Source organism: Ruditapes philippinarum, unplaced genomic scaffold (genome assembly GCF_026571515.1).
Source record: "Ruditapes philippinarum isolate M1 unplaced genomic scaffold, ASM2657151v2 ctg93_1_1_1_1, whole genome shotgun sequence".
NCBI lineage: Eukaryota > Metazoa > Mollusca > Bivalvia > Venerida > Veneridae > Ruditapes > Ruditapes philippinarum.
Genome location: NW_026860272.1, coordinates 42,732 through 63,673, shown reverse-complemented (window position 1 = coordinate 63,673; position 20,942 = coordinate 42,732). Strand labels below are relative to the sequence as shown.

Below are 20,942 nucleotides of genomic sequence, written 5' to 3'. Positions count from 1 at the left end.
TAGTTGCTTATTTTTTTTATTTATAAGCATTTTTAAGATAAGATTTTTTAAGATTTATAAGATATTTTCCTTATTTTACAGTTAAAAATAAGGCAGGCATCAGAGGTTAAAATCTGTCTTGGTGGTTCTACTCAGGTACCAGTATGTGCCTGAAATAATGAGGTCTTCATCCACCATTAAAGCTGGCAAATCACCATATGACCTATACTGTGAGTGTATTGGTACTATATAAACAGCCCCTCCACCAAAAAAAAGAGATAAATAAATGAATAAAAATAAATAAATAATTGAAATAAAATACACTGTGCATGACTAATGGTGGCATAAGATCCTATCCATGCATAGCAGACAAAAAATCAACCAGCAAATGCAAAATCATGGTCTGCACTTTCAATCTCTATTCAAGCAGTACATATTTTCAAATTTTTCCCTAAATATTAAGAATGGTTTTGTCCAGAATGGAAGACAGACTGGTCCATTTAAATGTGGGAGGGTAAACTGATTTATTCCAATAAAATCCAACACCCAGCTTGTAACCTTACAAGAAAGTCCAAATTACAGCCACTCAATATAAGTTGTGGGGTGAATCTTTGATTTTTGAAACAAGTTTTTTGTCACCAATGAAAATCATTTCATTTAAGAGAACAAAACATTATAGAATTAAATTACTGAACTTCAGTCACATGTGAGTTGAATATGGATATAATAATTTATACAACATATATAATTAAACTTAAATGACACACTTTAATTATATAATTAATACAATAGCACTGTCAATACACAGACCTGGGCAGGAAAAATATAATTTGTAATACATTTGTAATCAATAATCATGTACATGTTGTGAGTCATTGGCACACCTTTCACAATTGGGTTAATCTTATTTTGTTATGGATTTCACAATTTATATTTCTTCTTCAATATTTACAAACAAAATTTCAATCCAGGATTGAGCAGAATCTGAAAGCTTTAAGCTTATAATTATGAAACACATTCCTTTTGTTTTGTTGGGTTTGAAAAGCAACATGATTTTATAAAGGTCAATTAAAAAGGAAGACCTTTTGCTGTAGCTCCCTTTTGTGTAATGTGAGGCTTATTTTTGAACCACCAATTAACCTTCCTTTCGTAGTGGAATACCTTCCTCAAATGATAGATCCCAAAAGTTTAAATCCCTAACAAAATTCAAACCCAAAGCAGTATTAGAGTTGCATAAAATATTTGAGCCGTGTCATGACAAAACCAACATAATGGGTTTGCGACCAGCATGGATCCAGACCAGCCTGCACATCCGCGCAGTCTGATCAGGATCCATGCTGTTCGCTATCAGTTTCTCTACTTGTTATAGAGTTTGTAAGCGAACAGCATGGATCCTGATCAGACTGCGCGGATGCGCAGGCTGGTCTGGATCCATGCTGGTCGCAAATGCACTATGTTGGTTTTGTCGTGACACGGCTCAAATATTTAATTGCCACTGATGGCATTTTTAAGTTCATCAAGCTTATTTTTGGACAGGAAAATTTACCTATAAACTTCTGCACTCTCCGGATCCAATTCTTTTCTTATATTTGGGAATTACAAGGTTTCAATAACTGGGGAAATGAACAGTTTTAATCCGTATATTCTTTTCCCTTTATTGTCAGGTCACTGCAGAAGTAATTATTTTAAGTGCTAAAACTACCCTAGCTGTCCTATAAGAAGGCCAAGGTCTTTTGGAGGATTTGGAAATCTAAATGTCAGAGTCCCTGCTGTTCCTAGGGGGTGGGGCGGGTGTTACAACTGACTCATGAATGTCATAATGGGAAACAAACTCAACAGTACAGTTATATACTTACAAATAACCATCAAATTCATTTGATGTTCTGTATGAAATAGTAGCACCATCTTTCTGTAAGAGACAAAAATGAAATTTATGATACAATATGACTCATTATATATAGTATCATTGGCATTAAATAAAAATATCAAAGAGAAACTGATTTCAGATTATACATGTACATGTATACCCACGGATTTATATTACAATGTATATGTCAATTAAAGTCCGTGGTATACCCTATCACTAAGACCCCATTTCCCATTCAAAAATAGCCTCTTTTTCCCCCAATTTCAAAAAAAATCTTAACAGTCCAAAAACTAAACTGTTTCAACTTCATACAAAAATTAAACTGTTTAAGACAAAATTATTCACAAAAGACATGTTAGGTGATATTAAAACTGCCATAACCTATAGTTAAAAAGTCATATCAGGTATATATTTTCAAAAAATAGCTGTCTAAAACTGTAAAAAAAAAAAAAAATGAAAAAAAAAAAAAAAAATGAATTCATCACAAAATTTATACTTTCCCCAGTCAAGAAATGGAGCTTTAAAATGGTTGTAGATCTACTACATTAATCATTCTTGACTGATAAAATGATTAAATTACATATCTACTATCAAATTATCAAGTCACTGAAAATGTTAGAAATTGAGGTCGTCCAATGTACTGTAAAATGTTACTTTAATATAACATATTTATACAATGTTACCCAATTTAATAATTTTATACTATTCATATAACATTTCATTAAAATAAAGTAAAGAATGGCAATAATGTATAACCACTTTTCATTTAATGCAGTGCAATCACCAGAATTGCACGTGGTTGAACGTGAAACCCGTGCCAAAAATAGCATGAGTCAAGTAACATAATCTTCTTCCAAGATTATCTAATTTAGATTCATATTTATATTACATAATACGGTACCGTTTTCTTAGCGACTGTCCAACCATCCTCTGTTTTGTAATAATCCTGAAGTTTTCTAGCTACTTCCTCACACTTTTCTCTAAAATTATTCATTTTTCCTTGTCTACATAAAGCCTCGACATGAACTGATGAAAATGAAAGCAAATGTAAACAAACATGTGTTTAATTGACATTTGTCACGTGATAAAACCTGACTTACCATATAGGTCAAAATTAGCCAATCAACGAGCACGTCAAAGAACCGCGACAACTTCAGTAATATCCGGTTTAATTTTTATTACATGCCTGGCAGAGTTGTCTCCCATTAGCAAATTTTTCTATTTTTTTCAGAAAGTCACGATTTTGCTGACTCGATTAATTAAAAAAGTATTTAAGAATTTGATTTCTGACGAAATAGGGATGGAAATAGCCTGGAATTGAACATTTTGGTGGCAACGTAAGTACATAAAACTGCTAAATTATTATTGCCATTGTACTTTAATATGAAAATGGCTAGGCCTACATTATGATTGCCATTGAATATTAAAGTACCGGGGTATAACGGCCAGTTTATGAGGGATAGATTATGATTGCCATTAAATATAAGAGCGTAAATTAGTGCTTATTAAGGCGACAAAAAGCAAGAACAATTTGCACAACCATGCAATCAAACTCCGTATATTCGTCTGCTTATTTCGACTACTTCTTAAGTTGAAACCCCTAAAATATGCAAAACACCGTTCCAAATTAATTAGGAGGACGGTTCCATTATACTATTTTAGGTTGATAAGGGTGTAATATAATTAATCAGACACTCATAAAGTCACGGATGATTGTATTCTATATAAACTGATGACTGATAAATGTAATTCTATATCGTACTTAATAAAGATCCTATTCAGTTTAATATAATGTAAATCTGGCATTGTTTTGTTTTAAATATTTTTCAATTTTTGTCAGATTAACTTTATCGGGTACATCTAAATAATTAAAACATGTACTCAACAGAATGTCAAGCACAATATATACACCTGCACGAACCGAGTTTGCACGTAAGGAAGATTCATATAAGGACATTTAAGGGAAATGTCGAACGCTGAAATAGTATTACTTTAATAATTCTCTTTTTAAAAAGTCGGTACGATTTTATTTATCTTCTCAGTCTCAAATAAAAGTTTTTGTTGAGTTGGATATATTTTGTCGTTGAGTTAATTTGATGCTGAAGAAATAAGAAGAATAACATGGAAGAAATACACCGTGAACTCTTAAAGAAGAGAAGGTCCTACTTGCTAGAAAACGTTATCATGGAAGACGGACTACTTTTAAAGCTGAGGGAAGCGGGACTTTTTACTAATACGATGGTCGCAATAATACAAGTGAGTATAGTTTTTCTTGCCATTATTAATGTCTTATGGCGTTCCACAAATTTCATTTGAAAAGGAAGACCTAGGATTGCACATAGGGAATAAAATATAAATCTCAAACGGGCTCTTATGTGACCTTATATCTTTGCATACTTGTACGTAATTAAAAACACTAAGCGACTGCTGTTTGGAATTACTAGTAGTGATATTCTCGTATAAGATTATTGCATTAAGTGTCAAGATGATCACTAAAAAAGAATACCTTCATACTTTATTGTTTTACTGATTTCAATTTCACGAAAATAGTAGCACCCCGGAAATCGCACACCTATGCGGCAAACTACCGCTGTTGCTAAAGATGTGCACAAGGCATATGTTCAAGCAAAACCTATTGAACTGACTTTAAGTAAGTCATGTTATATTGTCGGTGCAAGTCTATTTTATTTTCAGACCGAGGACGACCCAGAGAAGCAACTAAACCGGATGTTAGAAATGATACCAAAACGAGGTCCGGATGCATTCGAGATATTCCTTGATTGCTTAAAGGAGGATTACCCATGGGTCGTCAATAATTTCAAAGAAAAGGAGGTTGAACTGATAAATTTCAACGCAAGGGGTAATTTATTGTTTTAAATATAAATTTGTAGTTTGATTTTGCTATGCTTAAAAGAACTCCACCGATGTTGTTCGATTTTCTGAGACTTTTATGAAATACCATTTGATGTAGGTCTATACCAATCAATAACTTGTGAGTTTTTTTTATATTAATAAATCTTGTTGTTGTTAGAGCCCTACTGCGGTAAAGATTTCTTTCTTTGGGCACAATGGGCCTTTAACAAGATACGTCTGTTACTCGTATATATGTATGTTAATTTAAGTTCATGTATAAAATGCGGTGCAAGCACATTCAAGTAGCAACCGTCGCCAATAGGCCACATAGATTCTTGAAGTCAAACACAAATACTATAGAAGTGTATTAAATAAACACGTTTTTTTAAATCTGTTTTTCTAGCAAATTCTGATGTTAATCCAGAGATAAGACGAACGGTTAAAGAATACATCAGGGAACTAGCACGAACTACGAGACTTAATCAAGCTCAACAAAGGGCAATGGAAGACTTTCTGTGTAGACATATCACTATAGATACAAACTTAACTAACACCAAACTACCGGGATACAGACTTTATAAAATACATAAACAACTTTTATCTGTCATCCCAGTCACTTCATTTGTCGAGAGCGATCAAATGGACCTGAAAGGTACAATTCCTGAAAACGTCAGTATTGATAAGATTGAAACAGAAGTGCAATATATAATTGATAGAGTGCATGAACTTGAAGCGATTATTGAAAGCTGTTATGAAAAGATGGGTGAAGATAGTCGTAACATTGACCTTCCGGACTTGATTCATACCCAGAGACGATTGCTGCTTCAGAAGGAGATAGAGATACAGGAGCTGAAGAATCAGATCTCCTCACAGATCAGGAAGATGCGGGTAACGGTAGATAAGGCAAAGAAAGCACAAGAAGCAAATTTAAAGAACACAGAGGAAAAGGAGGAGTTAGAGAAATCTCTAGACACGCTTAAAGTAAAGATACAGAAATTGCAAGAAGAGAGACAAAAGATGGCAATGAAGATGGCGTTTGATGGAAATGCATCGATTGGACCAGCTACAAGCACGGCGCCTTCGTCTCCAAGGTCAAAGTCATCCAGGTAAGTTAAACAGTGACAAGTTCTTTACAGAATGAAAGACAATATTCATGTACGGAGGATAGTACTTAAACTCAGACTGTTTATTTTTCTTAGAAATGATAAATTAAGTAAATCTTGCCTGATACACGTCATTGCAAAGAGTCTGAAAATCCCAAATTTCAAAAGCTAATGATAAAAGTGTACCATCTAAAGAGCCTTTAAACATCGAAGCTCCAAATTCATGCTTATTATTACAAAAAAATAAATGCTCACAATACTAAAACTACTATCAGTTCAGTAAAAAAAGATAATTTAGCGAAGGTTTAGGCTTTTGCCACCCCGAAGTTGTAACTGAACAAAATACTATATTATGCAAAAATAGACCCCACTAAATAACGGTTCAGCAGCATTGGATTTATAAGCAGGACATTTATAAATACGTGATGATTATTTCCATATTGCTTCGTTTTCATATAGTTTTCCAAAATTTTATTTTCTGAGAAATTTTACAATGTATTTTATTATTGTTAAGGCGTGAATGTTGTTTAAAAGACATATTGCGTATTATTAAGTCTTGCAAAAATCAAGTCAGTAAGTAACTATGGTAACGGATCCACAAATGTTTACTGTCATTCCCGTAAAGATGTATTTAAGTGGAAAGACGAAAATGTATATGTTTGTGAAACATGTTGGATATTACGTACATGTATAATATCAAAGGTGTAGTCGCGTAACCAGATCAAGTACTTGCTAGTGCAATCCGTTGCACTCATATTCAAAATCCCCCATATGTACATGCCTTATCAAAGATGTGCGTCGTGTAGTCAGTAGTGCAATCCTGCCCTAGTCTAGTATAACCATTTAAAGCCCAAAAAACAAAAACAAACAAACAAACAAAAATATGTAGAAATGTAGAAAATAATTTAAAACATTCATATTCTTTCCCATATCCCTAAATAGGGCGGTCCTGGGTAGATCGTTATTGTTTTCTAAACCTTCTCATTGCCGTACATCTGTGCAAGGTAAATAGAAATGCGCAGCAAATCAATTCAACATCTTTACAAAGTGCGTGGAGGCATCAAGTCCTGGCAATTGTTTTCAATTTACAAGCCTTCTTATTTCTACTTTCAGATCAACGGACACTATACCAAAAGGTTTAACAAAACTTTTAGCAAGGTAATACCTTTTTAACATTTTGCTTTAGTTTCGCTTAACATGTAGATGCTGTGAATTTACAACTATCCATTAGTAATCTTTAAGAATTAGAATACAGCAGGATAGTGTCTTGAAAGGCATCACTGTCGTGCTCTAACTGGCTGAATTAGCATGGAAATATCGCCACTAACGTGAACAGTGTTTCAGAGTGTTGTTAACAATTTCAGATGGTTAGATTGTTGTAAGCAATGTCAGATATAACTAAAAGACTATAACTTTCATTTTCAGTCGACGACAGAGCGAGAAGTAATGAAAAGTAACAATATTAACTGGTCATTTTGATGAAATTGTCAAATTTGTCCTGCTTTATGTAAAAAAAATCCAATCAAAACGACAAAATAAAGGAAAATGAGACGACAACAACAAAAACAGTCAAAAAACGAATGAAATGAAAAAGGTTTAGCATATTTTTACGCAATTTGGAATATGCCTGCATTTGTCAATGTACTTAGTATGTTTTGTTTCCTAATTAAGATTTGAATATTTATTTGATAAAAATAGAATTCAGTTGAATTATTCGTTAGTTTGCTCATTTTGACCATTTATCGCAAAACTCAAGAAAAGCAATTATACAGCACGACTGCCATCCTGACGTATTGCTCTTATTTTTCATTGGTTGTCTCCCAAAAACTCAACTTTATTTAAGTGAATGACGGCTTCTACCCAACATACACAACAATATAAGTACAATGTGATAGGCATGTATTGAATAAATGTAGTGATTATAATAAAATTTTGAAGTCAAGAGTTCGTACTTTCCAACAAGTGAAACACAAACACAGATAATTTAATTATGGTTTCTTCACTTTGTGAGTTCACCATCGAATAAAAATCACCAATTGCTGTTACATTTGAATACCTTTTATTGAGATAACTAGGTAGACTATTTTAATGACGTAGAACATTGTAAAATGGCATGGAATTCACAATTAAAAGCAGATTGTTTTAAAACAAACTAAACATCGGAATATAGTCTTTCACAAGGTGGTACATTGTTTTGTCTTCACATTTCTATCGTTAATTTATGAGCAGCCATATATTTTCTCGTAATATCACAGTAAAGATAACGTTCAGGGTTTAATTGTCTCTTAATTTTTTTTATTATGGTAACAACGAGACGCAATGTTTATATCATCATGACAAAAGGCTAGAATAAATACAATGTATGTCTTTATTTCCAAAATCTTGTGCAATCCATACATATCCAAAACCATAAGCATAAAGTAGAGTGCATCGAAAACGATTACTTGAACAGATTTAATACAGCATCGTTAAAACACTGCTCAAGGAGATATCCCTCAAAATATAGCAACATCAAGAGGTTCGATATCCTCGGTAACCAATGCACATTCGTATATACTTCAGAATCTGGCCACGAGGTTATAAAACTTTTCAGTTCAGATTCAAATCTCCGTATCTTCATTTGTCAGTGTGCATTCTGAGCTGATTTCTGGCCGATCAAATAAGGGAGAGTTTCCGACTTCATTAGTGGAGAAAGCCTCAGGTGCCCCTCCGTGCATAATTGCAATTAGGAAAGAAAACCTTAGTAGAACTATCGGCGTTTTGTAAGCTAGTTGGAATTCAAAATCCCCGGCAAGTGGTTTGAAGTCAAACACCTTTACCAGTCGGCTACGTACGCCCCATTCTTAAGATGTGACTTTAGATAAAATTGCTCATAAAATCCTGCTAGATGAGATGTCGCCGTGGTCGAGGGTTTAGAGTCGATGACTTCTAGTCCAGTAACCTCTCTGGCGTGGGTTCGATCCCCGGGATATGCTTTGGTAGTTTAGCACATGAGGAAGGTAGTCTAGTACAGGTGTAACTCTCCAGGAATGATGGTTAGGAAACTACCCGCCTAAATGACTGAAATACTGTTGGGAAAAGGCGTAAAATGAAACAAACAAACAAAAACAAATGAGATGTCATGAACCCAGTAATTCCATTCTAGGTTTCCAATAAACATCGAAGTCTTTCCAATTTTTATTAAATTTTGGATTCAAGCGTTTGTCACTGGTGTTAGAGTACGGTACAAAACCTCGCCTTGTCAGCATGTCAACCATTTCTTGGATATTTGCTTCTGGACAGGCAATACCTGGCTTATTCTTCTCCCTTTGCATAATTCCCCATTCCATGCTAATGAGGAGAACGGTGAACTTGTCAAAAATAAAATATCTTCCGACCTTTCGAGTGCTCTACATTCATGACCTTCTGAAATTATACACAACTAAACAGTGGTGAAAGTAGTTACTCCATATTTCCTAAACATAATAAACTTTCTATTTCGTACTTCTAGTATAATGTGTAGTACAATATTATTAATAAATTTTGCTTTACACCTAAGAAAAAAAAACACGATAAATTGTGAACGTTCTATTATAAATCATTCAATACTGAAAATTACATATATTTGCGTATAAGTAGATATAAGCTGAAATACGCCAGTAACTGCAGCTGAAGACATTACACATGAGATACACCAGATTTAACCATACTTGCTAATACAAGTATTTGAGAGTTTTATTAATGAAGATATACTTAATCTTATTTATGCAGATATAATATCAATGTTTAGTTAAACTATAATACACAACTTATCTGTTCGGTAAATACCGGGAAAGAAAGGATGGCAAATAGCTCATAAATGACCGGAAATCAAGATGAAAACAAGCAGCCTATGGCCGAAAAAAATGCTCACCAATATCTAGTTTTATAACAACATACGGGGTATTTATCAATGCAGCTATATCATTTAGAAGTATCTTTTTAACTGTCATAGTTTCTTTGAAATAGACACGTTCACGTTCGGATATCAATCTAGCTCCACCCAGGTTTCCATGAACGCCTATATTAAGCTGAACTTCCCCTCTTTCATTTGAAACAGCATTTTGTATCAACTGTATTCGTTTTTGAAACTTGTTCAGCTGAATAGAAGTGGACAACGTTTGTACATGGCGATACCATGGCTCTATGGCCACAACAGGTTGCCCAGAAGAAGCGGCTAGTAAGCTGAAAAAACCAATGTTGGCACCAACGTCAATGAAGGTTATTGGTTGATTTTGTTTTTGGTTCAATACGCTTAGAATGCGTTGCGTTATTGCTTCTTCCCAGCGCCCAGACCGTTGTATAACCCCGGACACTACGTCTTCTGTGTCGGTATACGTACAAATGAAGAATCGTCCAGGTGTCTTGGTTTTGGCACATATATTTTGATCTATGTATTCTTGTTTTGAAATATTATATATATCTAAAACTTTTGAAATCGAAGGAGAGGCTATATTTTGAGTAAGATTTTTTCGTTTTTCTTGATTTTCGATTTTTACTAATGGATCCTTTTGTCTTCTCTTTACAGTATTAAGTAATGCCATTTTTCTTGAACTTGAACTGTTTAGTTGAAATTTGATATCTCCAAAATAATTGTTTTGAATTTCATCAATGCTTCGATTAGTTCGTTTAGAGTCATATTTCTTCACTTTATGGCTCATTGCATGTTCTTTACTGTAGATATTTTTCCATATAATGAAAGATAATATCACACCTGAAAAAGAAGAAGTTTGGTCCATCTTTCAATAACGGTATTAAAAGGTAATGTTTTACATAACGACCTTATAATAATTGTATTGAAGAATAATACTTTACACACAACTTCACATTAATATTGTATTAAAAGGCTAAATATTACAAATATCGGCCTGATATTAACCGTATCAATAGTTAATATTTCACTTATCGATTTCACAATACATTTGTAATCGTATTTAAACGAACATTATTCCCCAGAAACTTCCCAAAAGCTTCTCATTTTTAATATCATGTTATGCTTTCTTAAAAAGTTACTCATCGGCCAATTACCTGAACCATCTTCTGCTTCTATTGCTTTCTGGCAATTACTACTATTATGTACAGTGATTTAGTATTTTGTATGGAAGTCAAAATACTACTTTGTTTACATTTTGCTTCTTTTGTGACCAATAATTTCACTTTCAACGCTACCATTATCAAGTAATAAGCAGCTTATATGCTCTAAAACCATTATTTTAACTTAATTAAAATCATGGAACAATGTGTTTAATTCTGAGGCACAGTGTAATATTACACATACCGACCTTGCAATCATTGTAACACTTTGTAATACATGTGTAATTCTACCTTACCTGGCACAAAGCAAGATATTTCAAAGGAAGTTCTGGCATGATTCTGATTTATGGTGCAATATGCAATACGACCGAGGCTAGTGTTTTATAAAATTAATATCAGACAATTGGGCGTGCAGCTCTTAACACCTTAAAATCCAAATCAATTGTATATTTTCAATCCCGCCACATAAACTTATCAACTATATCGATAAAACCTAATATACGCTGTTTTGAAAAGTAAAATCATTGTTTTATATAGACCAACTGAATCTAAAATGATTAAATGCCAGAAACGTTTTAATGCAAAATCTTACATTTCTTACCTGTCACAATAAAACAATTTAGATAATGTCTTCTCCGATAAAATTGAAAAATGTTCTTGAAAGCCATTCCAAATTACTAGTATTTTAGTACACGTACACGTATAAAAACATAGATATACATGTATAAAAAAATACCTAAACACGGTATACTACTAAGAATGCAAAAAATAGAGATCAATGTCAATAGATAGTTCACAAAAGAACCAATATCTAATTAGGCCAAACCATTTTTTCTTTATATGTGCAGACAGTTTAAATTCTATTTATACACTAGGCCAAGGAAAGGTAAAAAAAAGGATTGAACAATTTTGACTCTCGATAAATATTACGAACAATAAATATTACGAATAAATATATATCGATATGTAAAGCAGTTTCTATATAAATCGATTTTTTTCCGGCTGGATATCGTAACATGATATTATTGTATTTAATTAATAACCAACGATTTCAAAACTTAGCTGAAAAAAGGCGGAGATATTGGGACTGGGCAGATGATGCACTTTTGTATATAAAAAACTTCAAGTTATTAAAAATGTTTATTTACTTCATTTTTATTTCTTTGCATACCTAAATGTTTGACCGAACTAAGATAATATATTGCGACTCTCACCGAATGAGTAACGAAACAAACATTTTTATGCAATGACCTTGTATGAAACGTACTTTTATTGGAAAAAATATATTGGGTAAAGAACAATTTTCTACTTAACCGTTCAAATTCAATGCAAGGCAGTGAGACGATCTTTAAATATAACCCTGGGTTATTTAAAGTGTGTAACCATTCGTACATTTCAGGTACATTTGTACTTAAATACATTTATGACATTACAACAATTTTATTTTTCATTTTGTTAAAAATATTTTAGCTCAAAGGTTTCATCAAATATAATTTGATGAAAATTAGTTTAGTATTTTCAAACGTAGACTATGTACACCTAGTTAAAAACATAAAAAGCAATAGATTTTCATCCAAAACAATCATCCGCATTAAATAAGCATATTTCCGAAAATGATATGTCCACATAAATAAAAATATTTGAATATTTTTAAAGTAATGAATAAGTCTCAAAATTACGCTAAGTTGAAATAGCCTGTTCTCCGTTATCAAAGAAGTAGACATACGGTGGTAAAAAGAAAATACTGTGTTATTTTGCGAAACACGAAACATTTTGCTATTATCTGGCAATGGGAAGATCTTTCGGGAGCACCGGAAGTAAAAGAAAAAAAGGTGAAGATTGCCGATTCGGGTTAATTGAGTTTGTTCATGAGAACTAGTGAAAGGTTCAACATCTTTAACGCAATTTGGCACTGGCTTAAGCTGTACTTATGTCCATCACTAGACCTTTTTATGAACCAATGGTCCATGAGGATCAGATAAAAACAATAATGATAAAAAAAAAACAAGATAGATTAAGTAACATTTTTTTTTAAATAAGTAAATCAATATTCCAACAATCGACATGACGAAACAGTTGAATTTGTTTTGAAAAATGACTTAGAGGAGTAAATATACAAAGTATCAGCAAACACGTGATAACAACAAAGTTGTTTTGTTGTTTTGAAAACATTGGATAACACAAGGCAGTTTTAACCAAAGTTTACTCTTTTATTCAAATACATTTCAGTTTTCCTTTACACTTTACCTGTATATTTAGAACTTTGGATTTGAATGTTTGAATATAAACCAATAATAGCAATGTCTTGTAAACACTTTAGGTATGAACATTTTGAGTATCAAAATAAAAGGAAATTTCTTTTAAACAAATAAAACGTCTATTGTCGAAAATTTTGTTGCTCTTTGTAAAAGTCTTTGACAGTATCTATTTTTCAGAGAAAAAGTATTGAACTGATGACACCGGCTGCCGCACCAATTGCCGTTCCAGCTGCTCCCAAACCAGCGGCTCCGATAGACTGACAAACTGCAAGTAAAGATCCAGATGCCACAGCCCCACCATAAGACGACATCCAAGCCGCAGCTGCGCTTCCTGCAGCAATACCAGCTGAAGTAAATCCCAAGGCGCCAAGAGCTGCAGGGACACCTAATGTGCTTACAACTCCACCGGCCACTGCAAGTCCTATAGTAAGCAAAACCTGCATGGATATAATAGTAAATTGTGAAAATCAAGGACTCATTTTGCATGCTCGTGCAGGATTCGTAAATATTTTCAAATAATATTCTTGCACACATAGGGAGCCAGTTAAGTGTTTTGATATTATATAATATGCTTATTTCAACATCTGAACACACTAGAAAAAGAATTTCTCACCATTATACACCATGTACATAATATAATACGTGATTTTCATTGTGTTCACACTTCAAAGCCGTCGTCTATTACAGTCCATTGGTGTGCAAAAGTTTGGGAAAATGTGAATCTTTTTTTCTCTTTTTAAGTGTTTTCATGATTTTGGTCTGCGGTAAAATGCTTGTGAATTTATAGATACATCCATCCTCAGATCATGCAGAAACAAAAATAGGATTTTTCCTCCGCAGAAAGGGCAAATGATTATAATAATGGGTTAAGAACATTTTAGATGCTTATCACCCTGAGATGTTAAATTTCCACAAATTACAATTATGAACACCGTTTTCTTCAAATAGAAATGCAAGTAAATGCACCAAATTAATCGTATGTAACAAATTGACTCATATGACTTGTAGATTTTTTTTCTGTATTATCATTAACTTGTTTCAAATCAACTGAAGGTGAAACTAACAATCTAATTTGTTATTTGAAAAGTAAAAAATAGACAGAATATTACTCACCATATTCGCAGATTTGGCTCGAAAATGTGGCTCTTTGGTTTAAAATTTATATTCTGAAATTTACAAAAATACCATGTATTATTGGCCTGCATTGGTGAGTCTTTGTTACAGTATTCTGGTGCAGTAAGGTTTCTGAAATCTAGAGTTGGAACTAAGGACAATATAATTATATACTTGTACTACATATACATATAATATTATGTCTTTTTTGTTGGATAAGCTGCACTGAATGTTTAAACCTTTAAGATAGATTGTTATATGTGTATTTTTATGTTTATTGAAGGCCTTGTTGAAAATAAATGTAAGAATTTGCATTATGATACATTGTAAACGAGGACAGGGAATCTCGGTTCGTATACCGATGCCGTATATTTTCGTGATACTAAACTGTTTAACGAACTCAACAAATGTTAGAATTATAAAGTCCTGGAAAATACCATTAATATGGTGCTAAACACTATCTGTTACTTTTCTAAATTGTATTAGATATTTTAGACATCACATTTACATACTTTACATATAAAATAAATAAGTGTGGGGGAAATAATAAAGAAGGTTGGGAAATTAAGGAAGAGTAATTACAAATTAACGGCTTACCGCTATGGTGGTCAAAACGCTTTTGGTCGCATATAACGTCAAACCTACACAGGTTTTTCACGTGTTCGTTAAAATTTTGTTTAAACATAGTTTATTCCTGTCATTGTGTATATAGAAAAAAGTATAATAATAAAACTTGCTAATAGCAATCAAGATACAGAATGAGATAAATTTATGTTGGCAAAAGTCCCAAATAAAGCCAAATAGCAAAATGTTAGCAGAGTAAAATAATGACCTAACTTTAAACAGGAAAAATGATCATATATCATTTCAAAATTGATTGTTTAGTTTTTTAGTATTACCAAAATGGAAATTAAGACATCAGCAATCAGCAATAAAAGTGATTGTTTAGTATTACTAAAATTGAAATTAAGACATAAGCAATAAAACTGATTGTTTAGTTTTAGTATTACTAGTTGATGCGTCGATGTATTCTTTATAGGCTATCTTCATTAAATAAAGAGTTGTTTATTATTATTATTATTATTATTATTATTATTATTATTATTATACCCTTCATGATGAAGGTAACCGTAGGTTGAGGTTTAAATTTTATCAATCACTTAATAGTTGAGCGACAAAAATTAACCAGGGGATAATAATTTAATCTTCTAGTTATCACTATCCAATGCTTGAGAATGACATAAAAATCTATGTATATATGTTTTACTATGTAAGAAAAAATGACAAATAATTTACCTTGCGTTTGCGTAAACCAACTCTAAAATAACACACCTGCTATGATTACATGTACCTGCTTTATACTCTCACTGCAAGGTAATTGGAATGAGCCCAAGATTACTAATTATGCATCTAAATTTAATCATATTTTTCGGAAAAACAAGGTTGCAGATAATGTATCAACTTCGACGCAGTGATCTATGGAATACCGTCACGCGACAATTAATGAAAATTTGGTAGGTAGTTGGAAGTTGGTTATTCATAATTCCAAACTATTTAACAATAATTCAATCGACTATCACCAGCGTGTAATGTTCGAACTTATCATACGTTTTTTCATGTTTTCTCCTCAAAACAGAAAGCACTTTTCCAACCAACAAAGTCTTGTCATATAAACATCAGATTATATTTATCTTAGTTCCATTTTTATCAATCTGGTCATATTTTTTCTTCCCAGGTCCAATACTCGTGCCTGTGTTCTGTATGTGAGTAGTGTTCTGTATGTATGTGACCAGTGTCCTTAATGTGAGTAGTGCTGTATGTCTGTGAGTAGTGTACTTTATGTGATTAGTGTACGGTATGTCTGTCAGTAGTGTACTTTGTGTGAATAGTGTTGTATATCTGTGGGTAGTGTTCTGTATGTCTGTGAGTAGTGTACTGTATGTTTGTGAGTAGTGTACTGTATGTCTGTGAGTAGTGTCCTGTATGTGAGTAGTGTCTTATTTGTCTGTGAGTAGTGTACTGTATGTCTGTGAATAGTGTCCTGTATGCTTGTGAGTAGTGTACTGTATGTGAGTAGTGTCCGGTATGTCTGTGTGTAGTGTCCGGTATGTCTGTGTGTAGTGTCCGGTATGTCTGTGAGTAGTGTACTGTTTGTAAGTAGTGTCCTATATGTCTGTGAGTAGTGTACTGTATATCTGTGAGTAGAGTTCTGTATGTCTGTGAGTAGTGTACTGTATGTGAGTTGTGTCCTGTATGTCTGTGAGTAGTGTCCTGTATGTGGGTAGTGCCCTATATGTCTGTGAGTAGTGTACTGTATGTGAGAAGTGTTCTGTATGTCTGTCAGTAGTGTACTGTATGTGAGTAGTGTACTGAAAGTCTGTGAGAAATGTCCTGTATGTCTGTGAGTAGTGTACTGTATGTCTGTAAGTAGTGTACTGTATGTTTGTGAGAAGTGTACTGTATGTCTGTGAGTAGTGTCCTGTATGTCTGTGAGTAGTGTACTGTATGTCTGTGAGTAGTGTCCTGTATGTCTGTGAGTAGTGTACTGTATGTCTGTGAGTAGTGTCCTATATGTCTGTGAGTAGTGTACTGTATGTCTGTGAGTAATGTCCTATATGTCTGTGAGTAGTGTACTGTATGTCTGTGAGTAGTGTCCTATATGTCTGTGAGTAGTGTACTGTATGTCTGTGAGTGGTGTCCTATATGTCTGTGAGTAGTGTACTGTATGTCTGTGAGTAGTGTACTGCATGTTTGTGAGTAGTGTACAAAATTTATAACAATTTCTAAGATATCTATGTTCTGGCATACAAAGAAGTTTACACCAATATTTGGTAACTTTTACATGATGGTCAATACATAAAAGCATCCTTCCACATTTTCCAAGCGCAACATTATCATTAACAGAATAATTTACACCTAGTTAATCTTTACAATATTGTATATGAACTTGCTCAAGAATTTCGGAGATTTCACTTCCATAAATTTCGGCACCATATATAAGTATAGGTTTTACCATAGATTGAAATAATTCAAAATAATCAGAGTGTAAGAACTTTTCAAAATTTCTTTGATATAATTTGATAGCATAAATAGATTTCCAAGCTTGTGCAGCAAGTGTAGTTTTTGCTTTTGTCAAAGATAATTAAGGTGTTAATTAAAGACCCATATATTTGTACGATGAGGTGATATTTACTGAACTGCCGTTGTAGAGCCATTTTTCATATGATCTGAGCGGTATTATTACAAAATTCTGAAATTGAATTTAACTGAGACTGGAGTTCGATCCCCGTATCGGCGCAATTTTCAACATCATCAGCGAAAAGATTCATATAACATCGGGGATTTGATATACCGCGATGTCCCTTAAATAGCATAAAGGGAGATAATTCATTTATATACAAGTTAAACATAATCGTACTCGTTACGTCCCCTTGCGTTGTACCCTATGTTACATTTAAAATATTCTGTATTTTTGGCAGTACTAACTTGTACACACCCACGGAGTTTTGAGTACATTGATTAAAGAAAACGGAATAAATTCCCTCTAACGCCTCATCTGTTTATAGTATTGAATAAGTTAAAATAGTTCCCAACAATTTAGGTAATTCAATCAACTATCACCTGCATGAAATGTCATACATTTTATACACAGAATAAAGGAGGAGACATAGTTGGTAATTCGCGCGAATCCCCAACTATATATCTACGAGAAGTGCGAATCTCGTAGATAGTTGGAGATTCACACAAATAACTAACTGAGTCCCCTGGTCGACGTAGGGAGACGGGGTGATACTATTTGGTAAAATTCATCTATCTGTTATTTTTTGGTGAAAAATTATTTTCTGTTTTTAGATAAATATATGTTAAATTCGAACTACCTTTTAATTTGGGATTCACGCTAATAACCAACTGAGTCCCCTGGTGGACATAAGGAGACAGTGTGTTTCCATGTTGTATACCACATCTATTTTTCATATTTCCGTTACATATTTCGGTGGTATTTAGAGCTTTTTAAGGGTAAACATGCAACGTTCGAATAACCAACTATGCCTTCTGGTAGAAATGTGGCGATTCATTCGAATAAGAACTAAATTTCTTGGTGGATTTATGGCGAATGGGGTGTTTCTATTTATAGAAAACAAATATCTCGTTATATAACCGTAACATGTGTTAAACGTAAACAAACAATATCCAAATTACCAACTACCTTCTGGAAGGTGTAGAAGGGGATTCACGCGGTATAGTGCGGGTGATTTTTACATGATTTGTGACTAACACAGTAAGGCCCTTTTTGCATATTTTGCCAATTTTTTTAGTAATTTACGTGGATTGAAAGTTTGTTCACTTGAAAATATTCTACCTTTAATTTACATTACATTTTCAAAATTTTCATGAAAATTACCATGAGTCTTGAGGTTTGCTGCTTTTACATATTTTTCCATCTAATTTCCACCAACAGAAAAATTTTAACTAGTGAAACTAGATTGAGACTTTTCTCAAACCATCATTTAGCATAAACAACAAGTATTGGTTTCAACAGCTGCTTAATTATCTATTGTCAATATTAGGAATGCGGTTATATTTAACGAAACATGGCTTTTTCTGGTATGATTTTTGATACTTGTCTTACTTATTTTCATTTTACTACTCGTTTGTGTAAAGTCTTTATCATAACCCCTCGAGCAAGGACACGAATGTCAGCCATTGTAAAACACTTTAGACATCTATATTTAATAACTATGTAGGTGTGAAAATTCAATTGTATGTATAAAGGGACTTCCAAAAGAGTAATAAATCAGAGCGGGCGCTGTGGTGCAGTGGTAACACTGTGTGACTACAAGTCTAGGGGTTGCGAGTTCGATCCCCCGCTTCTCCACTAAAATTACTAACAATCTTAAAAATGCTATAAGTCTTTCGTATGAAAAAATAATAAAAAACAACATTAAGTAATAAAACATTCAACTGACACACATAACACTACTTACACACTGAAATACAGGACACTACTGACACACTGACAAACATGACACTACTCACACACTGACATACATGACACTACTCACACACATGACACTACTCACACACTGACAAACAGGACACTACTGACACACTGACAAACAGGACACTACTGACAAACAGGACACTACTGACACACATGACACTACTCACACACTGACATACAGGACACTACCCACACACTGACATACAGGACACTACTAACACACTGACAAACAGGACACTACTCAGGACACTACTCACACACTGACAAACAGAACACTACTAACACACTGACATACAGGACACTACTGACATACAGGACACTACTCACACACTGACATACAGGACACTACTCACACACTGACATACAGGACACTACTCACACACTGACAAACAGGACACTACTCACACACTGACATACAGGACACTACTGACACAACAGGACACTACTGACACACATGACACTACTCACACACTGACAAACAGGACAAAACTGACAAACAGGACACTACTGACACACTGACAAACAGGACATTACTCACACATTGACAAACAGGACACTACTGACACACTGACATACATGACACTACTGACAAACAGGACACTACTGACACACTGACAAACAGGACATTACTCACACACTGACATACATGACACTACTGGCACACTGACATACATGACACTACTGACACATTAACAAACAGAGCACTACTCACACACTGACAAACAGGACACTACTGACATACATGTCACTACTAACACACTGACAAACAGGACACTACTCACACACTGACAAACAGGACACTACTGACACACTGACATACAGGACACTACTGACACACTGACAAACAGGACACTACTCATACACTGACAAACAGGACACTACTGACACACAGGACACTACTGACACACTGACACACAGGACACTACTGACACACTGACAAACATGACACTTTTAACACACAGACATAGTGACACTACAAACACACTGACATACAGACCACTACTGACATACATGATTCAATTCACACACTGACATACGTAACACTACTAACACACTGACATACGACCATTACTAACACACTGACATACAGTGTATGTCATACAAAATACACTGGACACTACTAACACAATAACATACATGACACTACTCACACACTGACATACATGACACTTCTAACACACTGACATACAGGACACTACAAAACACACTAGACACTACAAACAATCTGGCATACAGGACACTGCAAACACACTGGCATACAGGACACTACTCACACACTGACATACATGACACTACTCCTACTCACACACTGACATACAGGACACTAATCACGTGTAACTAATATACCTAACACTACTCATGCAAAGAACACCACTCACATACTGTTATACATGAGACTTCTGACAGACATGACACTACTCAAACACTAACATACAGGACACTAATCACACACTAACATACAGGACTCTACTCACACAATGAACACTACTCACACACTGACATTATTGACACTGACATACAGGCACTAATCACACACTGACGTACAGGACACTCCTGACACATCCACCTAACCAGCACGCACTATGTAGACAGCGAATCACACACGGAACATTCCTGACACACTGCCACTACTCACAACTCACTACGCCCACAGCTAACCTTACAAAGAACACAAATGACACTACTCAAACACTGGCACTTCTCACAAAACTCAC

At 34.0% G+C, this 20,942-nt stretch overlaps 4 protein-coding genes across 5 annotated transcripts in view; 1 reads left to right on the top strand and 3 right to left on the bottom strand.

The window, feature by feature from the left end:
* LOC132759466 (stAR-related lipid transfer protein 5-like) overlaps positions 1-2,917 on the bottom strand; it is a 32,460-nt gene extending 29,543 nt beyond the window's left edge. Inside the window, exons 1-2 of the mRNA XM_060751229.1 lie at positions 2,748-2,917; positions 1,836-1,888 (exon numbers count right to left, since the gene is read on the bottom strand). Coding sequence (XP_060607212.1) covers positions 1,836-1,888; positions 2,748-2,840 — 146 coding nt within the window. The 5' untranslated portion in view covers positions 2,841-2,917. The remainder of the gene's footprint in view (positions 1-1,835; positions 1,889-2,747) is intronic.
* A 166-nt stretch (positions 2,918-3,083) lies between these two features.
* On the top strand, positions 3,084-7,512 carry LOC132759480 (uncharacterized). 2 transcript variants are annotated; one of them, XM_060751258.1, is made up of 6 exons: positions 3,084-3,183; positions 3,935-4,102; positions 4,541-4,706; positions 5,103-5,805; positions 6,916-6,960; positions 7,228-7,512. In XM_060751258.1, exons 2-6 carry the CDS (start codon positions 3,968-3,970, stop codon positions 7,247-7,249), a joined length of 1,071 nt encoding a protein of 356 aa, XP_060607241.1. In that variant the 5' UTR covers positions 3,084-3,183; positions 3,935-3,967; the 3' UTR covers positions 7,250-7,512. The 2 variants fall into 2 exon arrangements, with proteins under 2 accessions (XP_060607241.1, XP_060607240.1); XM_060751257.1 differs by lacking the exon at positions 3,084-3,183 and having other exon boundaries at positions 3,312-4,102.
* Positions 7,513-7,725: 213 nt separating this feature from the next.
* Positions 7,726-11,581, bottom strand: LOC132759479 (uncharacterized). Its single transcript, XM_060751255.1, has 3 exons — positions 11,456-11,581; positions 9,695-10,534; positions 7,726-9,207 (listed from the first exon to the last, which is right to left on the bottom strand). The coding sequence occupies exons 1-3, from the start codon at positions 11,520-11,522 to the stop codon at positions 9,044-9,046; spliced, it is 1,071 nt and encodes a 356-aa protein (XP_060607238.1). The 5' UTR covers positions 11,523-11,581; the 3' UTR covers positions 7,726-9,043.
* A 1,458-nt stretch (positions 11,582-13,039) lies between these two features.
* On the bottom strand, positions 13,040-14,302 carry LOC132759478 (interferon alpha-inducible protein 27-like protein 2B). Its single transcript, XM_060751254.1, has 2 exons — positions 14,226-14,302; positions 13,040-13,549 (listed from the first exon to the last, which is right to left on the bottom strand). Exons 1-2 carry the CDS (start codon positions 14,226-14,228, stop codon positions 13,286-13,288), a joined length of 267 nt encoding a protein of 88 aa, XP_060607237.1. The 5' UTR covers positions 14,229-14,302; the 3' UTR covers positions 13,040-13,285.
* Between the last annotated feature and the right edge of the window lie 6,640 nt (positions 14,303-20,942).

Bases quoted from the DNA above. Each gene is read 5' to 3' on its own strand.
- LOC132759479 (XM_060751255.1), bottom strand. From the start codon at position 11,522: ATGGCTTTCAAGAACATTTTTCAATTTTATCGGAGAAGACATTATCTA. The intron at 10,535-11,455 runs GTAAGAAATGTA...CTTCTTTTTCAG, and splicing joins AAATTGTTTTATTGTGACAG to GTGTGATATTATCTTTCATT. The intron at 9,208-9,694 runs GTGAGCATTTTT...GTATAATTTCAG, and splicing joins TGTTATAAAACTAGATATTG to AAGGTCATGAATGTAGAGCA.
- LOC132759480 (XM_060751258.1), top strand. From the start codon at position 3,968: ATGGAAGAAATACACCGTGAACTCTTAAAGAAGAGAAGGTCCTACTTG. The intron at 4,103-4,540 runs GTGAGTATAGTT...TTTTATTTTCAG, and splicing joins CGATGGTCGCAATAATACAA to ACCGAGGACGACCCAGAGAA. The intron at 6,961-7,227 runs GTAATACCTTTT...TTTCATTTTCAG, and splicing joins TTAACAAAACTTTTAGCAAG to TCGACGACAGAGCGAGAAGT.